Genomic DNA, 18,185 nt, shown 5'->3' with positions numbered 1-18,185 from the left:
GGTTACATTGCTTGGAAATAGTACAAGAGAGTTTCCTAGTCTGATCTGTGGAGGGGAGCTTAGTTAGCAATGGGATATTTTCCTCTGACACTTCCCTTCTTCTTTAGCTTAGCTTGCCCAATCATCCTCTGAGCTCCATACTCCTAATCAGGCCTCTTCTACTTGGGAGGGAGTGGGTTCATGGAAGGTCTTCTACAGGGGCTGCGGTGCAGAGATGGCGCTGGGATGCAGCTGCACACTGTTCCATTTTACTCTGCAGAGTCTGCCGACAACCGAGTTGATATTCATACCTAAGTGAGTGCTGCTGGAAGGGTCCATGCCTGCATGTCAGCTAGAAAAGGGAATTTTGTGTAAGAACAGGATGGGTGGTGAATGGTGGCTTTCTCCTGTGGGGGTGAAGGGAGGAGAGAGGAGGAGCATGCAGGAACTGACCATTCATAGAAGTAGAGCATCTTGCCAACGTGAGGATCTGTGGGGATTAGGAAATTCTTCCCTTTATGGGAGATGCATTAGATGAGAACTCCATAGGTGAGCTTCTTAAAATCATCTAGGTCCTCTGTATACCTCCCATGGGTATATCCATAGGAGGGCATAGTGTGGTCCCTCCAGTGTATGTCTGTTTTTATTTGGACAAGGCCATACCACATGCCATTGTGAAGCCAAGAAAAATATAATAAAAATGTAGGTTTCCTCATCTCCCCCAAAGTCTTGTCTGCAATCGGGAATTGCTCCGATTAAGCAGTTAATGGAGCTGTGCTGGGACTGACCCCTAAGAGTAGACAAGGGCAAACCGAGTTTTGCAGTAATTGAGCTAATCAGGTTTTACCCAGATTATGGGAAGAGATAAACCTACATGAGCTCTGTCTGTGCAAACCCTTGCATGCCTTTATCTATGCTTGGGAGTCAGCATTGATGCAGCTGTATCTATTGCTGAATAAGGCTATTCCTGAGTGTGGGCAAAAGCTAAGAGTTGCAGACATGCTGACTTGTCCACTGAGGAGTGGAGCTGGGAGGAAGAGGAGTTCAGTAAATCCTAACCACTAATTCCAGTTCCAATATAGTCCAAAGTGAAATATTTAGTAAGAGTGTATTTTGAATTAGGAGAATAAGGGATTTATTTTTGTAGCTCTGATTTGAATACTGTTTTTTGTAATACTTTCCTAGTTCCTCAAACATCTCTTCCATTTCTGTCAGTCCTACTTCATAATCTATACATCGCAGCAGTTGTTTGAACTGGTGGAGATTTTCATGTCCAAACCCTTGACTTTTTTTCTTAATTTCTTCATGTAAAGACGGAGGCAGACTAGCAGCACGCTGGAAGCTCTAGCCCCCACAGGGCAAAAGAGAAAATTGCATTCTGACATGAACTAGGAGAATAGAAATAGCAGTTAAGGCATCAAAAGTTGCAGAACTGCCCCAAAGTTTATGCTACTAAAAATTAACAAATTCCAGAAATGTGATACTGGTGTGTAAATAATTATTAGATCAATCATGAGTATTTTTTTACATTGTTGCTTTTCATGCTGCATGACAATTTCCCCCTCGCACCACTTCTTTTCTGTTGACACTTTTACAGTGCTCACTGACTACTGTTAATTTCCCAATATTGATTAAGAGAGAGGTCAGTGAATGCTAAAGTGATTTCTAGTAGTGTCAATTACTTGGTGTTTGTTTCAGACCTGTTTGTCGACTAACAATTTAAGGCCTTGATTGTTTTATGGATTGTTCTACAGTAACATTTCTTATTTGAGTTTGATTGCATGGTAAATTAGTCCCGATTAACAATTTAATCGAGTGGGGTTTTTTAACAAATCTATTAAACAATGAGCAAGGCTCTCAGTGTCAGCAACATGGATATCTATTTTTATTAGTAAATTAAATGCTAGCCAAAACACTTGGTCAGAACAATGCACTGTGCTCATCTGACTTCCTTGTCTCCTTTGGAACGCAGTTGCACATGTATTTGTGAACTGTCACAAAGTGTTGCAAAGTTTTAGCACCCGGTGTAAATGGTGCAGAAAGAGAGAGCCTTTAGAAAGATGTGTCCAGCTGAAATAAATAGAGAAGACCTTGCACAACAAACTAATAATTGTTTTATAAAATAAAATGTAGCCATGGACAGCATCTAGCCTTGAATATCAGGGCTGGTGGTGGCCTAGTGTTCGTGTCATATTCTACAATTAATAACAATAAAACCATGTAGCTATGTAGAACTTGGCGTCTGGAAGGACATCCAAATAACTTTTTGAGCTGTATTTAGGAATCTCTCTGTTCCTCAGTGGAGTTAAGCCATCTCCAGGGTTGAATGTGACAACTATTACTATTAGTGCACAACAACCGACATAACCATTTAGAACAGGAAACAAAGAAAATTACTCCAGCTAGTTGCAACTGACAGGAGACTTTGTAGGCAGAGTGGGCTGATCCAAAGCCCATTGAAGCCAATGGGAATCTTCTGTTTGGTTCAGGCCCATTATGATCTCGCTAATTGGAATATGGCTGAAATGCTGTTATGGCTAACACTCCTGTTTCCATAGGATCCCAAAGAGCACGTGTGATTATGACTGTAGGTTTGTGTGTCATCTGAAAGACACCACAGTCCCTCTAACACCATGTTGGGACATTTCGTGTGTCTCCCAAAAATTCATTAAACAAAACATGACTTTTTAATTAACCACAGTGTCTTTCACTGGTTCAGAGCAGCAGCAACAACACAAATAAAGTGACAAAGTGAATTGTTTGGCACAGTGTGAGGGATCCTTATTTAAGCTACTTTATTTTGGGATGTTGTCTCCAGATTCCTTTCAACTGCAACTGACTGCCGTAGAAACTGTCCCTCATCTGAAAGGTTTTGCTTACCATGGTTTATAAGCTCTATGCTCCTTCCCTGTAATTTTGAAAGGCTATGCTTAGCCATTGAAACTCCACCTTGTTTATAAGCTCCACAAAACATTTTGTAAACTCCATAAACCAAATAGCCTTATTCAAGGAGTTTGGAAGTTTGACAGAGCAACATTTGTAAGCTCTGCAAACCAAACAGCTTCTATTCTGGAAACAGCTCTTTAAGAAAGTATAATTTTATATCTTCATCTGCCAGCTGGTAAACTCTGGTCCTGTATAATTTTTTCTTGAAATCATAGCTAAAAACATGTTTCTTTCTTTTATATCTTCTGATTTTTCTGCTTATTACTTCATTCTGCATTTGCATTACTTAAATCTGTAAATTGGTGCATGAAGTTCTATGTGAAAGCTCCTTTATGGAATGATGATGTGATGGATCATCAGGAAAGACAAAGCCGCCACAGTGATGAAATTTAAAATGGTTCAAATTGTGAGTACCTTTGAAAGCAGATGGATGAGATTTTAAAGCACAGTATTAAAAGGCGCTGAATGTGGTTGTTTTTTCTGCTTGCTAGATATTTGCCCTTTTGTGATGACAAAATAAGTCTAATTGCCGCAAGTGGAGGTTTATTATTGTGATGGACAAGAACATTTTTCTTTCTGATATTATTGTTTTGCAGCTGGCTTCCATAAATAGGCATTGTGCCCTTTTCTTGTCCCTTGTGTATTTCTTCTTTGTTGATGGTACCGGGAGAACATTTTCCAGAGGATGTGATAACTCTTCAGAAGAATTTTGTACATGTCCATTTGGTTGTTGTCATACATGGATTTTGATGCCTCAGGATTTTATAACACATCTTACACATTTTATAACAGGGAACAGAGGAAACTTACAGAGATCAAATGGGCAACAAATATTGGCTGTTTAATCCAATCGCTATTGGTTCACCCCTACAAAAGTATGCAAATGTTTGATTTCAGGAGGATTACTTGTGCTGAATAATTTTTTTAGGATCTGCCCCTATGAATATTTGAAATATTTCATATGGAGGATTACTGTGGGTTCTGAATAAGAGTCCTCCCCACTCTGTCCCCTTAATCAAACCTGTACGGCCTAGTACTTTGTACAACTCTCAGTTTGTGCACCTGCAACTAATAAATTGCAGCCTACTTGAAACCCACTCACAGATGATAGTGTGGGGCTGCGCATGTAGGAAAAAAACATCTGTTGGGGTTTCTTTTCTTTTTTAGTGAGGCGTGTTCTTTTGCTGGGCAGGTAAGTTTGGACATTGACAGATGCTCTGCTAGGAATAGGGTTGAAGTCATGGCCAAACAACAGTAGTTTGACTTGTGATCTCTTGGAACTAGAGAGGGTGCATATTCTCCTGTTTCCCTGCTCCCACAATTCTCCTGCACTCCAACCCTGGCTACGGGGTTTTAGGCCAACAGTGAATTGCACCATTGCACAGACTGCACTTCTGCTTCATTTATTTGCCCTAGATAACTATTTCACCCACGTCTAAATCATCATACCCCCGGTAGGTTGCCAGGGTATAAACTCCAATGTGTGTGTGTTTTAAGTAAATTGTCTCTGGTTTACTCTTGCATCACTATGTCTGAAGAACGCAAGGAAACGGAAGAAAAGGTGTGGAGCTAGACCACAATGTAACTCTAATAGTACAAATGAACCAAATTAGCTTTTCAACTTCTGTTTACTGGGAAGACTAAAATCTCTGTGTAAAAAAACAAAATGGGATTTTAATATTTGTAATGGGTGAGACTCAGATTTGTTTTCCCCCTCTACAATTTGTCAAGCATTTCTTGGGATTCCAGAGTGGAATGTATTGATTGTGCGAAAGGGCTATTTGCTGTACAAAAGCCAAGGATCCAAACTGTGCTTTTGGTTTATTACTTAATTTGCAAAAGTTAAAAATGTGACGTAAATTTCAACAGGGGTTATTTATTTGAATTGTAACTATTTTGGCTGCTGGTGACGTTACGTATACAGACATAGTGCACAGACTATTAGAATGAAAGTAGAGGGACTGAATCTTTCAAATTAGAATTGTCGTGTAACTTTTAGTGTTGGCCCAAAGTGCCTTTCAGGCTATGGTTGATTACATTTTGTCTCAGGCCCCACTGCTCCTGTCCCTGCAGTGAGCTCTACACATCTGGTCTATAAGATTGAGGCCAGGGTATTCATTAAAAAAGATACCTCAGAGCATGAATTGATGTAATAGTCACTATCGCAAATTAAGCTTGGAATATAACTCCTGTTATGTACTGTGCGATTGACACTTGTTGAAACTTTTTTGAAAAACTTTCCTTTTGGGGTGAAACTCTGTAGGAGCTCACTCCAGATCAGGGCTGGCACCAACTAAGGAATCAGGTGCTTGGGGCAGTCAGTAGAAAGGGGCGGCATGTCTGGGTCTTCTGCGGGAATTCGGTGGTGGGTCCCTCAGTCCCTCTCTTCCTCTTTGAGTTGCCAATGAAGAGGAAGAGAGGGCGTGAAGGACCCGCTGCTGAAGAGCCGATCGGCTTTTTTTTTTTCCTGCCCCTTGGGGCGGCAGAAAACCTGGAGCTGGCACTGCTCCAGATATTTTTTTTTTTTGTAATTTTGGGTTTGAAGAAAGCAATTTAAGCCATTTTGAGCTGCTGAAGAATAAAGGAAATACGTTTTTTTAACTAAAATATATAACTGCCCTTTTTTTGTTGACTGGTAGCCCAAAATCACTTAGGCCTGGTCTACACAGGGGGGTGCGGGAGGTATTGATCTAAGTTATGCAACTTCAGCTACATGAATAACGTAGCTGAGGTCAACGTACTTAGATCTACTGACCGTGGTGTCTTCATTGCGGTGAGTTGACTGCTGCCGCTCCCCCGTCAACTCTGCCTGCACCTCTCATGGTGATGGAGTACAGGAGTCAACAGGAGAGCATTCGGGGGTTGATTTATCACATCTAGACTAGACACGATAAATAGACCCCCACTGGATTGATCGCTACCCGCCGATCCAGCAGGTAGTATAGACATACCCTTAGACAAAAAATTCAAAGGAGGCATATACCTAGTCCTCAGAGAGGAATAGTTATTGTCAACTGTGAAGGAAGAAAATTCTGAGTTTAAAATAAAATTACAAGAGTTGAAATATTTGCTTGTGAGCATGAAGAGTAGGAAATGTCTAAGACTTTTGCAGAGTCTAAGGAAGTCTTTATATAATGAAATCCAAATGCTACAGATGTGGGTTACTTGATAAAATCGCCCAGCCAGGAGTAAAATTCTGGTCCTACAGCTCCAAAGCACAGGCCCTTAACGCTTGAGCTAAAAAAAGAACTTGTTATCAGGCAGTAGAGCTAGGCCCCATATCCTATGTGTGGGCCAGCACTAGAGCCAGACCTACATACAAACATCATTTTGTCACAGGCAGGCATGAGGGGATTTCTGAACATTTGTCCTGCCTTGCTAGGGGTTGAGCTGGAATTAATCCCTGGTGCTGCTTGGGAAGAAGTGTTGTTGATTTTTCCTGTGTATTTCTCCACAAAGATGTGACCAAAGGGTATGATTTTCCTTCTCTTGCTAGACCCAACACTAGTCAGGACTTTAGTACTGCCGCAGCTACAGCAGCTCACTCCTCTGGTCCCCAGTGATCATGTTCATCAAAGTAGGATTAAGCATTGTTTCTGCTCCCCATTGAACGGCTCATCAGTGAGGTATGAGGGGAGCCTCTGTAGCCATTCCTTCTCTGTGATGCTACTGGAGCCTTCATTGAGATGGGCTCACAGGGATTTTCCTCACAGGGCAGGGATCAAAAGGAGTCTGTTTCTGGACTTATTGCAAAGTTGGATGGCTGTGAGTAGGAGTAGAGGAGAAGTAGAAATAATGAATGTGTGTGGGGGAGTTTCAGGGAGTCCTCTTTGTTTCTTTTTCCCGTTCACAAAAATACCAAGTTTTGGGCATTTAATTTCCTTATTTCAATGCCATGTTAGGGCAGTAAACTGCAACATGGGAAATACCAGAAAATGAAAAATCTAAGATTCTCAGAGAAGTGTCAAATCATTCCTGTTTCACATATCTATATAATAACTATTATTAATTAGGCAGTTACATTTACAATTTACTACACAGTTGGAGTAACCTGGAGGAGGTAATGTTATTCTGAGGGCCTTAACTTTTAATATTGTCTGACTTTTTTCGTGTATAAATTATTAAATTGCCATAATATAATTGTTGGCATCTGATTATTAGTTACAATACTATAATCCTGTAAGATGCTAAGTGAGTTCTGGAAAAGATGTTCTTGAGCAAAATGGGACTGAGTCAAAAACCCATTGAAGTCAGAAGAAAGATTTCCATGGACCTCCGTAGACTTTAGATCAGACCTAGTGTTCGCCCTCTTTGGGGAGTTTCAATAGCGCAAGAAGTTCTGGCAGGGAAACCAATCGTGTAGCCAGCCCTGCTGTAGACTCCGGATGAGAACAACATAACCTGAGGCAAAGCCTGAAGATTTATCATTTCTAAAGCATTCCTAAGTTAGTTCTATTCCCCAGCAATGTAGCATTTTAGCATTGTTACCTAAGTGGAGGTGTTAGTTTTTTTGTTTATTTGTTTATATTCTGTGCGTGGATTTATTGTTTTTGAAGGTGAGGGATGAATATTACTGGCTGGAGATTAAAGTTTTCACGTTAGTGCTCAGTCCTTGACCTGTAACACACCTGTTAGTGTAGACCTAGGCTGCTGCCTCAGACTACAGGCTGCCTCTTGTGTGTAGTTAGGTGTTAGTCTTGTGATGTGAACCCACTACCAGTGTAATTTTCACTCATAACCTCATCCAAACTAGACTATCATGGCCTTAGAGGCAGTAATAATGTTTTAGGGGGGGAAAAATGTTCCCGAAAAGTAATTTGTGGGTTTTTTTGTCTTCTACTGAACTCTAGGTTATAAATGCTCAGTTTACAAGTAAAGAAACGTTTACTTTTCTAACTGTCAGCTCTTCAGACTCACCCTGCAATCAGAGTCATGTTTTATTTCCATTATGTGCATCAGCACCGCTAAAAAGGTTCAAGGTCTCTGGTTACAAGGTAGGGCAAACTAGGCCCCTGGTCACACCTGTTGTTGGACTTACAACTCTGTTGTTATTGCATGATGCCCTCGGTGATCTTTCGGTTGTGGTGTAGAAGTGCCAGTGATTGGATTTTAGTAAATCTGATGATGCATGAAATGGAATAGAATTCAGCTCATTCTCTCTTAGCTCTATCAACTCTGAAGGAGGAGCAGAAGTAAAGTGCAGTAAAAACATTATTTTTCTCACTATTGTTGACAGATATGACTCTGAATGCATGAAAGGAACAAATTGTTGTTGTTAAGAGTAGAATTGCATTGTAAAATTGTGTGTCTATGTAAATAAAATGTCTGGAATGTTTGTAGAGTGTTAATGGAAATCTGAAGTAATGTGATAGCCAATGGGAATGAACATAATTGATTCAATAGAAATCTAGCACACTACTACTTATAATTCAAATTATTAATATTAGACATAGGATGATAACACCAAAATTGCACCCAGTCATGTTCCTAAGTAACATGAAAATATTTGCAGGTGTGCCATTCCTCTGGTGCATTTTGTAGGCTATTGCATATCTAGGTAGATTATTTTTTATATTTGCCCCACTTGTTGAGTTTCTGTTGCACAATTGGGTTTCAGTGGTAATTATCAGATGTCTGTTCTATCACTTGACCTCCTCTATATGAAATGAACTGGTGACTAGTAAAGATTGCAATGCCACTCGTGGAGATGGTGTTACTGTGTCAGCGTAATGGGCCACTTACATCAGTGGGAGGCAAATTTAAGTGTAGATGCATGCACAACTAGGGCAATGCAAGGCAGCTTTTGTTGACATAGCTTAGTAGTTTAGACCAGATCTAAGACCAATCAGAGAGACTATAAAGGCTTCAGCCAACTCTAGGCCTACATATCAACTGAGAGTCTCTCAGGCTTCATGCTGGTGGAATGTTAATAAAATTGCAGTAAAATATATAGTGTTTGGACTTTTCTAAATGCTGGTGAACAGATGACTGTAATACTCATGCTAATCTCTGTATTTCTCCTGCTGAGAGTAATATCTGTCCATGTGTGTTATATAATTCTCATATGTCTGGGACATTCTTCATGGTAATGAGTCATTGCTGAGTTTTGGGTACACCACTTAGACGAGAGAGTGGTCAGTTGATGCCCATTAAAAAGCAGCATGTCCAGAGGAAACTCCTTGAGTCTCAATACAATAGGTAGCAAACAGCTTATAAGCCTTACAGGACAATGCAGAAGGGGGAACTCCCACACAGGATGACTTCACCGAAGAATTATCTCATGGACTCCCCCCATCACCTTTTGCATCTGTGAGCACTGGGGTCAGAACAGTCATACGGCAGGGTTTTGGGGTAAAAGCTGACTAATGGAAGGAAACAAGTTTCTTTTTACCAGACTGGATCCTACAAGGCAATGACTTTGTCTGCCAGGTAAAGGACCCTTGGCTGCCACAGCTGGGATAAGCCTCAGAAGCTGAACCTATAAGACTTCGTTACTTTGATCAGAAGTTTTATAAAATAATAACCTGAGTTTATCTTTGTCTGTCTCTTTAGTATTCTTGTTCAACTGTTTCTTGCTACATTTTCATTTAAAATGAATGAAGTCTAGATAAGTTTATTACAGGATCGGACTTAGTGTTGTCTTATTGGGTAAAGGAGGCCAAGAGGGAGATATAAGGAGGAACGGACCGATGGTATGTGTTTGGTCCTACGGGAACAGAGGAACTTGGATTTTCTGTGATATTACGGTGAAAGGGCTCTGATATCACAGGGGTACATTTACATGGTATCAAGAAGGACTGGGATTTTCAAAGGTGCTGTTTACATTTGATCTTAAGGCTGGCAAAAGCATAGGGAGTTATTAAGCAGTGCAGTTAACTTTCCTGTTGTTGAACAGTTTGCCCTGAAGTGGAACCCAGTGTTGAGATAGCAAGGGGAGTGACAGAGACAGGATGTTATTCCTCTAATGTTTCAGTGTGTTTATGTTGTACATGTAATAGCACTTTTGTGATTAGTTTGTTTCACCAGTATAGTTAGTCAAGTAGTTAGTTCCCCTGTTGTTTATGTGAGTCTGTCACATTGCAACAGGAGACAGAAAAACATTTTTAAAATAATAAAATATTATTGTAAAACCGCAAAAATGGTCAGAGAAAGACAAGGGCAGGGTTAATGCTGGAAACTACCTTTTACTAAGTTTTAATTTTTTTTTAAATTGACTAGATTACATGCTGCTGCTGTCCTTTTAAATGTTTGCATTTTTGTTCTTATAAGTGTCCACTTATAAATAGTCACTCTTTGACTCTTTTGTCACTCTTTTGTCACTCTTTTAAGTGTCAAAGTGTCACTCTTTGGTCACTCTTTTAAGTGTCCACTTATAAATAAGGGGTTATAAATGACTAATTGCTAATCAGTTGTTAATAAATGATTAATACGTGGCTAATCAGTTGTTGTTGTTAGAGTCCAATATGTTAACAGATTACTTATAACCATCTGTACAACATACTGCACTTGTCTGTAATATGCTTATAACCTCTATTTAACAATTGCTAAACTCATTGTAAATTATTTATAAATGTATCATATAATATAAGGTGTGACCACATTTTCAATAGCAGGTCAAATTAATTGAGAACAAATTGCAATAATTGTAAACAAGGTAAAGTTTGAATGTTTAGATCTTCTTTCATTGAAAGTCTATTCATAGGTAAAGCGAGTTTTTTCTATGTACTAGCAAGAATATCTATTACAATATGATGGCTATGTGCAAGATCACTGGTATTTGAGTCCTTCTAATGCTCTGCTTGATGTTTCATCCAATTTTGTAGCGTGCCTTCTGGATTTGAAGGTATGAAGGAACAGGAAATCTGCAACAAAATAATGGCCAAAATGCTGGAAAACTATAATACCTTGTTTGAGCTGGAGCGCCCACAGAAGGATGATGAAAATCATGCATGTGAAGAGCTAGCAAGAATTATTTTAGTGAAAGTGAGTATCTGGAATGTTGCCCTTTGAGTTTTGATGCAATACTGTGATACAGGTGAGACTATGCAGGGGGCAGTCTAGAAATCTTCACAGGCTGGATGGGAGGCATTGGTGCTGGTATAATACATTTCTCTGATATTGACCTTCATATGCTGCTACCACCTTTTCACTCTTCTAACAACTCTGTCCTTTAGCAGGTCAGTTTTCTGCTACCTTTTGATGCCTTGGGAGTTTATTCTATTTAACACATTTATTCTCTATTAAATTAACATAGAGAGTGCCTATGATTAAACAGGAAACAACTCTAATAATTTTATTTATTTAAAATAAAAAAGGTGGATCTAATAATGGTGGGGTGGAGGGGATGACTGAGGTCGGTGTCCAAGACAAGCAAGTATAAAGCCCAGGGGCGACCTTGGCAAAGGTTCAGTCATGCACCGACCTAAAACGTCATAGTCCCTCACCATTGACCTGCAGTAAAGAAAGTATCACCTTCCTGGAAAGACTTGTACTTCTGGAAGCAATTAGTTGTAGACCTGTGGCTAAAGTTTGGTGTTACTCACAGTTGATCTGGTATGATCTAACCGAACGCTCAGGCAAAAGGAATAAGAACAACCTGTTTACTCAAAGCTGCATAAATACTTAATGGGCCCTTTGAGAGTGTGTGTTCTGCCATTTCTAAAAGTCACCTTCCTTGTGTCCTGGCACATATCCCTAAATCTGCTGATTGTGTAATAAAATCTAGATGGCGCAGTGGAAGGTAAAAAAGGAATGATAATAAATTAGTTCAGTATGTAGGAGAGAGTCAATGAGATTCCAGATTACAAAAGCTCATGCATCAGCAGAAGGTAGAAGCGCGTTGCTCCCTATCACAAAAATACAATTACTTTACAGATTTATTGGCTTGCTCTGGGTCACGTAGTCCAGCAACTTGCATGTGGTTTGTGTGCAAAGTCTATTCTTCTTGCAAAGCTATTGAGTAATTCCCAGGACTGCTGGCTAGTGGGAGACTTAGTCACTGCAGTGTTTGCACAAGTGAAGAGTCTGGTCCAGATTCTGATCTGATTTACACCCTCGTGCAACCCCGTTAAACTCTGTGGTGTTGCATGGGGTATGAACCAGGACAGAATCTGGTGCAGCGAGCACTGGCTACAGTTTGAAAATACAGAGCCTTCCAGCTCCTCTTTGCTGGGTCCAGTTGGTTCATCCTAGGGTGCCAATCTCAGTGGCCTCCCAACCCTCTTTCCACATGGAGAGCAGCTGAGGGGAGCCTTTGCACCTTCCTGACATCATCATTCCCTGGACTCATAAATTTGAATGTGGGGTATTTCCACCCCTTCATCATTATCTGTATTGGCATTTGTTGGTACTGCCAGCTCCCTCTCCTAAAATAAAAAAAGAGCAAGTAAAAAATCACTTAGAAAAGTTAGATGCCTGCAAGTCACCAGGGCCTGATGAAATGCATCCTAGAATACTCAAGGAGTTAATAGAGGAGGTATCTGAGCCTCTAGCTATTATCTTTGGGAAATCATGGGAGACGGGGGAGATTCCAGAAGACTGGAAGGGGGCAAATATAGTGCCCATCTATAAAAAGGGAAATAAAAACAACCCAGGAAACTATAGACCAGTTAGTTTAACTTCTGTGCCAGGGAAGATAATGGAGCAGGTAATTAAAGAAATCATCTGCAAACACTTGGAAGGTGGTAAGGTGATAGGGAATAGCCAGCATGGATTTGTAAAGAACAAATCGTGTCAAACTAATCTGATAGCATTCTTTGATAGGATAACGAGCCTTGTGGATAAGGGAGAAGCGGTGGATGTGTATACCTAAACTTCAGTAAGGCATTTGATACGGTCTCGCATGACATTCTTATAGATAAACTAGAAAAGTACAGTTTAGATGGGGCTACTATAAGGTGGGTGCATAACTGGCTGGATAACCGTACTCAGAGAGTAGTTATTAATGGCTCCCAATTCTGCTGGAAAGGTATAACAAGTGGGGTTCCACAGAGGTCTGTTTTGGGACCGGCTCTGTTCAATATCTTCATCAACGATTTAGATGTTGGCATAGAAAGTACGCTTATTAAGTTTGCGGACGATACCAAACTGGGAGGGATTGCAACTGCTTTGCAGGACAGGGTCAAAATTCAAAATGATCTGGACAAATTGGAGAAATGGTGTGAGGTGAACAGGAAGAAGTTCAATAAAGATAAATGCAAAGTGCTCCACTTAGGAAGGAACAATCAGTTTCACACATACAGAATGGGAAGAGACTGTCTAGGAAGGAGTATGGCAGAAAGAGATCTAGGGGTCATAGTGGACCACAAGCTTAATATGAGTCAACAGTGTGATACTGTTGCAAAAAAAGCAAACGTGATTCTGGGATGCATTAACAGGTGTGTTGTAAACAAGACACGACAAGTCATTCTTCCGCTTTACTCTGCGCTGGTTAGGCCTCAACTGGAGTATTGTGTCCAGTTCTGGGCACCGCATTTCAAGAAAGATGTGGAGAAATTGGAGAGGGTCCAGAGAAGAGCAACAAGAATGATTAAAGGTCTTGAGAACATGACCTATGAAGGAAGGCTGAAGGAATTGGGTTTGTTTAGTTTGGAAAAGAGAAGACTGAGAGGGGACATGATAGCAGTTTTCAGGTATCTAAAAGGGTGTCATCAGGAGGAGGGAGAAAACTTGTTCACCTTAGCCTCCAATGATAGAACAAGAAGCAATGGGCTTAAACTGCAGGAAGGGAGATTTAGGTTGGACATTAAGAAAAAGTTCCTAACTGTCAGGGTAGTTAAACACTGGAATAGATTGCCTAGGGAAGTTGTGGAATCTCCATCTCCGGAGATATTTAAGAGTAGGTTAGATAAATGTCTATTAGGGATGGTCTAGACAGTATTTGGTCCTGCCATGAGGGCAGGGGACTGGACTCGATGACCTCTCGAGGTCCCTTCCAGTCCTAGAGTCTGAGTCTATCATTGCAGTCCTCCAGGTGCTCAACCTCACCTTCCCTGTCCACTGTGCCCATCTTTCCCCTTCCCTGCCTCTTCGCTGCTCCCTTTCTCCTCCCTTTATCCCACAATTCCTGTTCTCATACTTTAACCCCAACTTGTCTTTCTGCCCCCAAATCCAAAATCAAGTTTGTATAATAAAACAAATGTTGTTTAAAAAAATAACTACCTGGTGCTATCAGGTCAAGGTCCCTCCTACCCCATTATCACTGTGTCTGCATGTTTCCTCCACCCTTATTGGTGTATTTTTAGCCTTGTTTCCTCCTGGGTGTGTGCTGCAACACTAGGGCATTGGGACACAATTCTGTGGGAATCCTTTGTTTTGAAACACTAGATGAAGAGCCCAGGGAACAGAGGGGTAAATAGGTGGAGGAAAGTAATTAAAAATGTGTTTGTCCAGCGCCTGTTTAGACTTTTAAAAACATCAGTGTTGGCACAGAAAGCTTCCTGCTGCAGAGCTGGGGGCAAGCGCCAAGGGCCTTGAACAAAGGCCTTTTGTGTTTTTGTATGGTTCTGTGCCTCTGTTTTGTTGCTGAAATCAGGAACCTGCTCTTAGACAGAGCCTTAGTACAGATCTTTCTTTTCTTCCCTTCCCCTGTATCTCCCCTGTCTTTCATGAGTGCATTTCAGGCACGTGATTGCCAGCTGTCCTCATATCCTGCATACATAATGCTCCACTTTTAGAACAGGCGCCAGGCCTATTCTGGGTATTTGCTGGTAAAACATGATACAAGGGGATTATGGCTTTTGCCATCCCTTCTCACTTTGGAACTGTAGCATCTTCCCTTGAACTCCGGTATGCTCATCACCTTCTTGACCTCACGTGACGCATGACGCCCTGTGGCCAGGGTATCTTAAGATCTTCCCAGACTACAAATAAAACCCTTTGCTTCCTTAAAGGAAGAGAATGTGCTCTTTTTAAAAATGTGGCTTTTTCAACCAAGACCATACAAAGATCACAGGTGGTTTTTGAGTTGCATTTTGAAAAAACACTTGAATTCGAAAACCATGCAAGATGCAAAGCATTTAAAACTCAGCACCTCGTAGTTTTATTATTGTACAAAGTGCAAGTATTTTGAGAAATTCAGTGTTTTGGGGGAAACCAAAAGTAAATAGCTTTATGAGAAGGAAAAAAGAGAAGTGACTCCACAATGCTATAACAATGTAAAATATCAAAGGTGAGATTGTGACTCTTGCTGTTTGTCTGCAGAGGGCAGGGAATGAGCATCTTCATCCCTGTGTGTGTTTCGCCTCTCTCACAAAGGGGTAAGGGTGTGGACAGGACATTGGCTCCACCCCCCTACGTGCTCAGTCGCTGTGCACAGAAATATAAGATGTGCCATGGAGAGGGCTGGCTTTCCCCATGGATCAGTAGGGAAGCAGGGGCTGAATGAAGACTTTCCAAGTTACAGTTCAGTCCCTGCTTTGCTCCTGGGACAGCACAGCTGCATGCTGCTTGTTACTGAGGCCATATTGTAAGATTATAATATCAAAGTAATGAAAAAATCATCAAGACTGTTATTCCTTAATTTTGGGTACTATTCAATTACCTTGAGAAAGTTTCTGGACCGTTATCATATAGAGGCATAAATGTCAAATTGGGGGTGACTCCTTTCGGTAGTATTTGCTAGCCTAAAGATAAGAAGAGAGAAACTAGTTGAGTAGGCACTCATTAACAAGAGGATTATGTGTACAGATTAGATATCTATCATGTGGTGCATACCTCTGATTTACAAGAGCCATAAAATAAAACCTCAGTGCACCCTCCTAATTTCTGCATTTGTGGAGTAGTGTCACATCAGAACTAGTTATTATGTGACAATCCATCCAGAAAAGGGGACAGTATAACTGGACTGCTGTGTATGAATTGCACTGTGGGTGTGTGTATGCTAAAAGAAAATGTTACTCATATTATGCTTTAGAGCAGAATTCTTAGGGTGTTTAGATGTGGTCTTGACTGAGTTTTGTGGCATTAAACTGAAAAATAACGCACATAATTAAAATATAAATCAGTTCCCCATTTCACTATTGCCATTTTATCACCTGACCTGTAAATACAGTGGTTTAAGAAGCCTACCCAATAATAATGCTTCCTTCCATTTTTATCTAGTGCCTTTCATTCTAGAGGATCTCAAAGTGCTGTTCAAACTGCAATTATAGACAGTCCAATAATGCACAATTATCCATTGTTATGCAATCACATCTGATGAAATGTGACTACTGGTTAGCAGTAATCAACAATGCTACCCAACAGTTATGAATTAGAAGTGAAGAATGCCTCTTATTGAGTTTGAATTGCGGAGGGAATCTAGGCAGGTAGAATATAATTACTCCAGCGAGAGTCTGGCCAGATTACCACTCCTTCCAAAAAAAATAGTGGGCTTTTTAATGACCAGAAACCATCAAGACCTCAGTCTTATAGTATATCTCAGGTGAAAGATGACACTCCAGTAGCAGGGTGCCTCTCAACAGAAAGCTAAGGCCTTGGTTGAGTGCTGACTTGGATGGAAAAGTGCAACCTACCTCCCAGCCACACACAATGTTTTCCTTTGGAGGTCTCCCACCCAAATATCTTTTTAGCAGAACACTTTAAATTTGTAATAACTGACCAGCTGACAGCACAGAAGAGTGTCATTACATTTAAATGCTTGCACTGAAACACAACAGAACCTTCTTCAGCAGTGAGTTGAACAGGACTTGATTCTGCTCCACGGTTAGCTATAGGACAGTGTTTCTCAAACTGGGGACACCGCTTGTGTAGGGAAAGCCCCTGGTGGGCCGGGCCGGTTTGTTTACCTGCCCCATCCTCAGTTCCGGCCGATCGCAGCTCCCACTAGCCACAGTTCGCTGCTCTAAGCCAATAGGAGCTGCTGGAAGCGGCACGGGCCGAGGGACTTACTGGCCGCCGCTTCCAACAGCTTCCATTGGCCTGCAGCAGTGAACTGCGGCCAGTGGGAGCCGCGATCAGCTGGACCTGCGGATAGGGCAGATAAACAAACTGGTCTGGCCCGCCAGGGGCTTTCCCTACACAAGCAGTTTCTCAAACTGTCTCCCAGTTTGAGAAACACTGCTATAGGAGATGTGGCAAAGCCATAACTAACAGACGTTTTGGAGCATGAGCTTTCGTGGGTGAATACCCACTTCCTCAGATGCATTCACCCACGAAAGCTCATGCTCCAAAACGTCTGTTAGTCTATAAGGTGCCACAGGATTCTTTGCTGCTTTTACAGATCCAGACTAACACGGCTACCCTCTGATACTTAAAGCCATAACTGTCCTTTTCTTCCCCTTTTAGTGACAGAGCAGACATCCCCTGTTTGCCTGGATGCAAAATACCAAGTAAACTCTGTTTATAAAATTACAAGCAATCTCTAGGTACATTCCAATGAGTGGGAGGGCAAGTTAGTTAGGGGATTTAAAACTGTGGAGTGATACGAAAACTGGTCTCCTGCCAGCTTTTTCTTTTTATGTGGAATGTACTTTTCCCTTCACCCATTTCTACTGTTCAGCTAAATGGTTCCACTTCACATAGGGGATTAGCTGGCAAAACAGATTTCTGCACTTTGTACTTTAAGTCACAGCCGTATTCTAGCAGAAATGTGTATGCTGCTAGCACAACGTTATGTCCACTGTTGGTCTATGAATGCTTAGTTGGATTTTTGTGAGAGAACTATCAAGTGCAATTGTGTTTGGAATTTAAGTCATTTTGGAGCCTGATCCTCAGGATGCTTGAACGCCCTGGGCCGAGGCCAGCAAAGCAAAATACTTAAGCATGTGCCTTACTTTAAGAGTATGAGTGATCCCTTTGACTTCAATCTTAGCCACATGCTTAATTGCTTAATTGGATCAGGCCAGAGGACTCAGCCCCTTGCAGAATCAAGCATGTTATCTCCAGGTAGAACAATGAAGGTGGTTGTTCAAAAGTAGTTAGCATTGGTCTAACTTTGCTCCCATTTAAGTCAGTGGTAAAACTCCATTTCCACTTTGTACTTTTGCAAACTCCACCGTGAGATTACTGGAGAGAAAACATCTGGCATGCAGCAATTTTTAAAATAATAGTCTCCCTCCCTTTCCTTAGCCCTCTTCTCGCAAGTATTTAAAACAGCCTAGACACTTCTATGACAATGGCCAGAAAGAGTTGCCCAAAACTGTTCCAATGGGAGTCTTGTGGTGAAGTCCCTCACCTTCCTCCTTAATTTTAATCGATTGATCTTCCCCTTCCCTCATCTCTGCTGAGTTACTGGACATTATACATGTAACAAACACAAG

At 41.1% G+C, this 18,185-nt stretch overlaps 1 protein-coding gene across 5 annotated transcripts in view; it reads left to right on the top strand.

Moving 5' to 3' along the window:
* The window catches only part of FAM13A (family with sequence similarity 13 member A), a 234,699-nt gene that overhangs the window by 42,552 nt on the left and 173,962 nt on the right, over window positions 1-18,185 (top strand). For all 5 annotated transcript variants that reach the window (XM_050943999.1, XM_050943998.1, XM_050943995.1 and 2 more), the window contains one exon: window positions 10,749-10,908. In XM_050943999.1, the coding sequence (XP_050799956.1) occupies window positions 10,749-10,908 (160 nt within the window). The remainder of the gene's footprint in view (window positions 1-10,748; window positions 10,909-18,185) is intronic.

This window comes from Gopherus flavomarginatus, chromosome 3 (genome assembly GCF_025201925.1).
Source record: "Gopherus flavomarginatus isolate rGopFla2 chromosome 3, rGopFla2.mat.asm, whole genome shotgun sequence".
Classification (NCBI taxonomy): domain Eukaryota; kingdom Metazoa; phylum Chordata; order Testudines; family Testudinidae; genus Gopherus; species Gopherus flavomarginatus.
The sequence above is the reverse complement of the archived record's forward strand: the minus strand, read 5'-3'. Positions and strand labels throughout refer to the sequence as shown.